Raw genomic sequence first — 3,188 nt, 5'->3', positions numbered from 1 at the left:
TCCTGCTGAGATCTTGGAACTGAGATCACCAAAAAATGCTTGAGTAACCGAGCATTCCCTTTTCACATTTTGATTGGTGCCATTTTCTTGAGATCCTGGGAATGGCGGAATCTGTTGCTCCACCCCGGTGTTAAGCATCGACAGAAAGTTTTCGTTCAGCCACACGTCGGGGTTTGAAGTTACTGCTTCAGATGCTAGAAAATCCGCCGTGTTTTGCCATATTTCCAGTGGCCCTCCATGATTTGCACTTCTCATTCGTTCATCAACAAGATTACCGGGATCTTCAACCTTTAGATCACCTCTAAGATTCGGTTCAGATGAGTTGAAACGTTGTTTGCTAGTCCCGGTAACCAAATCCGCAGGTTTGAGGACCTTGTGAGCTTGCGACGGTAATATCCGGGACACAGGCACTCCCATTAGATCTGCAGATTCTTGTGGCCTGTAATGTTCAGACAGAAGAGCTCCCGGAACACATCCGAGTTGCAGGATTAGACCCTTTACGTCATTCACGAAGCCCAAGTTCTCCATGATCTGAACAGCAGACAGTTTACAGTTTCCGATTCAAGAAACGGGTCAGAATTCGAGGTTTTGAAGGGATGGAAATAAAAAAAGCAAAGTTAAAAGAACGACGAAATTAGATGCCAAGAACTTACAGGGAAAGAAGAACCGAGTTGAACGACACCATGAGGGACAACAGGAACAACTGCAACCGTCTGCATGAAAAAAAAATCGGGCAAGCGAAAATGTTACAACGAGCTAAAGATCAGATCAATAATCAGTTCAATGGATACATGTCTTCAAAGGCAGAAACTATGCTAGAGGAAAAGGACTATGATCCAACCTGAATACCAGCAGAGAATTGGAGTAGCATCTCGTTTATAACCTATGCTCCACAAAAAAGAACAAGAAAAGAAAAGATTTTCGTGTCGGGTTCAATGACTTGTAAATCGATTTTCGGTAAAAATATGGGCTCGATATACGCATAGATACATGTATATACCTCGGGGGGATGAAGATCACGGTTGAAACCATTCACTAAGATCCACTGATGGTGCCCTGTAAACGCAGCTCGGCCGACTAATCTGAAACGCGTCGAGAGAAGTACAGTCGTGTCATGAATCAATGAGCAACGATCAAGATTCGGGCAAAAGATTACGCCATGCTAGAAAGGGAAACGGATTCATACCCTTCGCCTACAAGAATAATCCGATTGTTCAACATCATTCGGTTAGTCAAGAAAGGAACTTTTTCGTTCCCACTTGTGTCGATTTCGGATGAGCTGAATCCAGAAATTCTGGGAGGAAGCGAGCTCGGGCTGGGGCTCGTCTCGTGGTAACACTCCTCCCAAATCAGCAAGCTGCAGAAAAAGAAACAACAACAACACATCCATAAAGATTTAATTACAATCTTGAAACTTTTTTCGTCCAATTAAACCGGAAAAAAGGGTAAAACAAAAAACGTTTATATCTTTTGCTGATTCTGTATATACACATCGTTAGGTGGAATATGTTGTAAAGTATTTAGTCTCTGTGCTCTTGGACATTTCAGGAACAAGAAGAAGATGATGGGCAGAGGAAGACAAAACCAGAAGGTCCTGAACAAACATAGACGGATCTTTTGTCTAAACAATAGCAGTCGAAAGATAGGATATGATTTTTGTCGAGAGACAAAATACAAACCCAGGGATTCTTTAGGACAAACGAGATCAAACCAAACACATAGTTCCAAGAAACCAGGAAACATGAGAACAAAGACTTTTACGAAAAATTATTATACACAATCTAACAGATTAAACACGTGAAACTCTTCGAGATCTGAGTTCAGTCCTCTTCAGAACCGTATCCAAGTCTAACCTTTTATCACGTTTTGCAAAGTTTCAAGGCCTCACCAGATCTGATTTCAGTTTGCAGACCAAAGACACGAAATTAGCTGTTTGATTAAAGAGTTTATGTTTGAAGTCACAAACCTTTTTTTTTTACAGATTTTAGAGGTAATCATACAGAATCTTCCATGAAACTGGGAAGATCTTCCGTTTTCCCACCAGCCAAACAGAGGAATCAACCAAGACCACAACTAATAGAAAGTTTCCGTCTTTATCCACTTTTTCCCTCCATTTTCACAGCAACCAAACAGAAAACAAAAGAAAACCAGAAGCTTACCTTGCATTTTGACAGCCGATCTTCCAAAAAACAGCATAAGACCACTGGTTGTTCACACAGATCGTCCTCAACGCTTCTCTGAGCAAAACCCCCATCCCTTACCTCTCTCTCTCTCTCTCTCCTCCAATCTGCTCCTCCGGCGACAAAACCCTCCGGCCGAGCTTTAGTAAACCCGGAAGCAAGCTCGGACAAGGCAAGATTTTCAGCAGCAAAAATCAAACTGCCCACAAAAAGACAAACCCAAATAAATTGCCAGAACGAACAACCAACATCTCTGAAACACAGACGCGAGAAAAAAAAAACAGTAAAACATTACATTATTGGAGTGAAGTGATGAACGGAACTAACTTCCACGGCAAGATCCTCTTCCGGCCTGTTTCGTTCTCAGTCCGCCACTCTGTTTCCTCTCGGGGTCCAAGTTTCCGGCGATCATGCCCCGAAATCCCATTTCTCGGTCAACAAAAAAAAGGGAACTTAAAAAAACCCAGAAAAAAAGGAGCGAAGAAGCGAAATTTATTTATTCCTTCTTCTTCTTCTACAATATGCTCCAAGCTTCGAGCTTGAGGATTCCAATTATTTCAGCCATTGTTACACCTTCAGGAAACTGGAAATGATCTGAGTAAAAAATCAAAAGGAGCTTCTTTTTTTGCTGCTTTTTTTGTGGGGGGTTTCTAGTGCTTTGCTTTTTCTCTCGTTCTCATGTTCCTCTGTGAAAAATGGACACCGGCCAAAAGCGAGTCTTATTAAAAAAGGAAGACGATGGGCTCGAAAAAGGGACATGTTGTTCACTATAAATTACGGGATTGTGCCACTGAGTGTGGTAGTCGAAGTCTTTTGTCTGTTTGCGATGGAGTTTAGAATAATAATTTTTTTTTTTATGGCAAAACATTTGGAAAGTATTTTTTTTAGAAAAAAAAAGCTAAATACGGAGGATTCAAAGACCGTACAAAAAATTTAATAAACTAATTGAAAAATAAGAATTAGATGAGATCAAATAAAGGATAATTGTCCTCAACGAAAAAAAGACGC

At 40.9% G+C, this 3,188-nt stretch overlaps 1 protein-coding gene across 1 annotated transcript in view; it reads right to left on the bottom strand.

Moving 5' to 3' along the window:
* The window catches only part of LOC104801509 (transcription factor LHW), a 4,831-nt gene extending 1,961 nt beyond the window's left edge, over positions 1 to 2,870 (bottom strand). Inside the window, exons 1-7 of the mRNA XM_010524818.2 lie at positions 2,476 to 2,870; positions 2,160 to 2,379; positions 1,187 to 1,357; positions 1,001 to 1,082; positions 842 to 883; positions 654 to 713; positions 3 to 531 (exon numbers count right to left, since the gene is read on the bottom strand). Of these exons, the coding sequence (XP_010523120.1) occupies positions 3 to 531; positions 654 to 713; positions 842 to 883; positions 1,001 to 1,082; positions 1,187 to 1,357; positions 2,160 to 2,254 (979 nt within the window). The 5' untranslated portion in view covers positions 2,255 to 2,379; positions 2,476 to 2,870. The remainder of the gene's footprint in view (positions 1 to 2; positions 532 to 653; positions 714 to 841; positions 884 to 1,000; positions 1,083 to 1,186; positions 1,358 to 2,159; positions 2,380 to 2,475) is intronic.
* Positions 2,871 to 3,188: the final 318 nt, after the last annotated feature.

The sequence above is a fragment of the Tarenaya hassleriana genome, unplaced genomic scaffold, assembly GCF_000463585.1.
Source record: "Tarenaya hassleriana unplaced genomic scaffold, ASM46358v1 Cleome7, whole genome shotgun sequence".
In the NCBI taxonomy this organism is placed as follows: Eukaryota; Viridiplantae; Streptophyta; class Magnoliopsida; order Brassicales; family Cleomaceae; genus Tarenaya; species Tarenaya hassleriana.
Note: the sequence above shows the minus strand (reverse complement) of the source record. Positions and strands in the feature narration are given on the sequence as shown.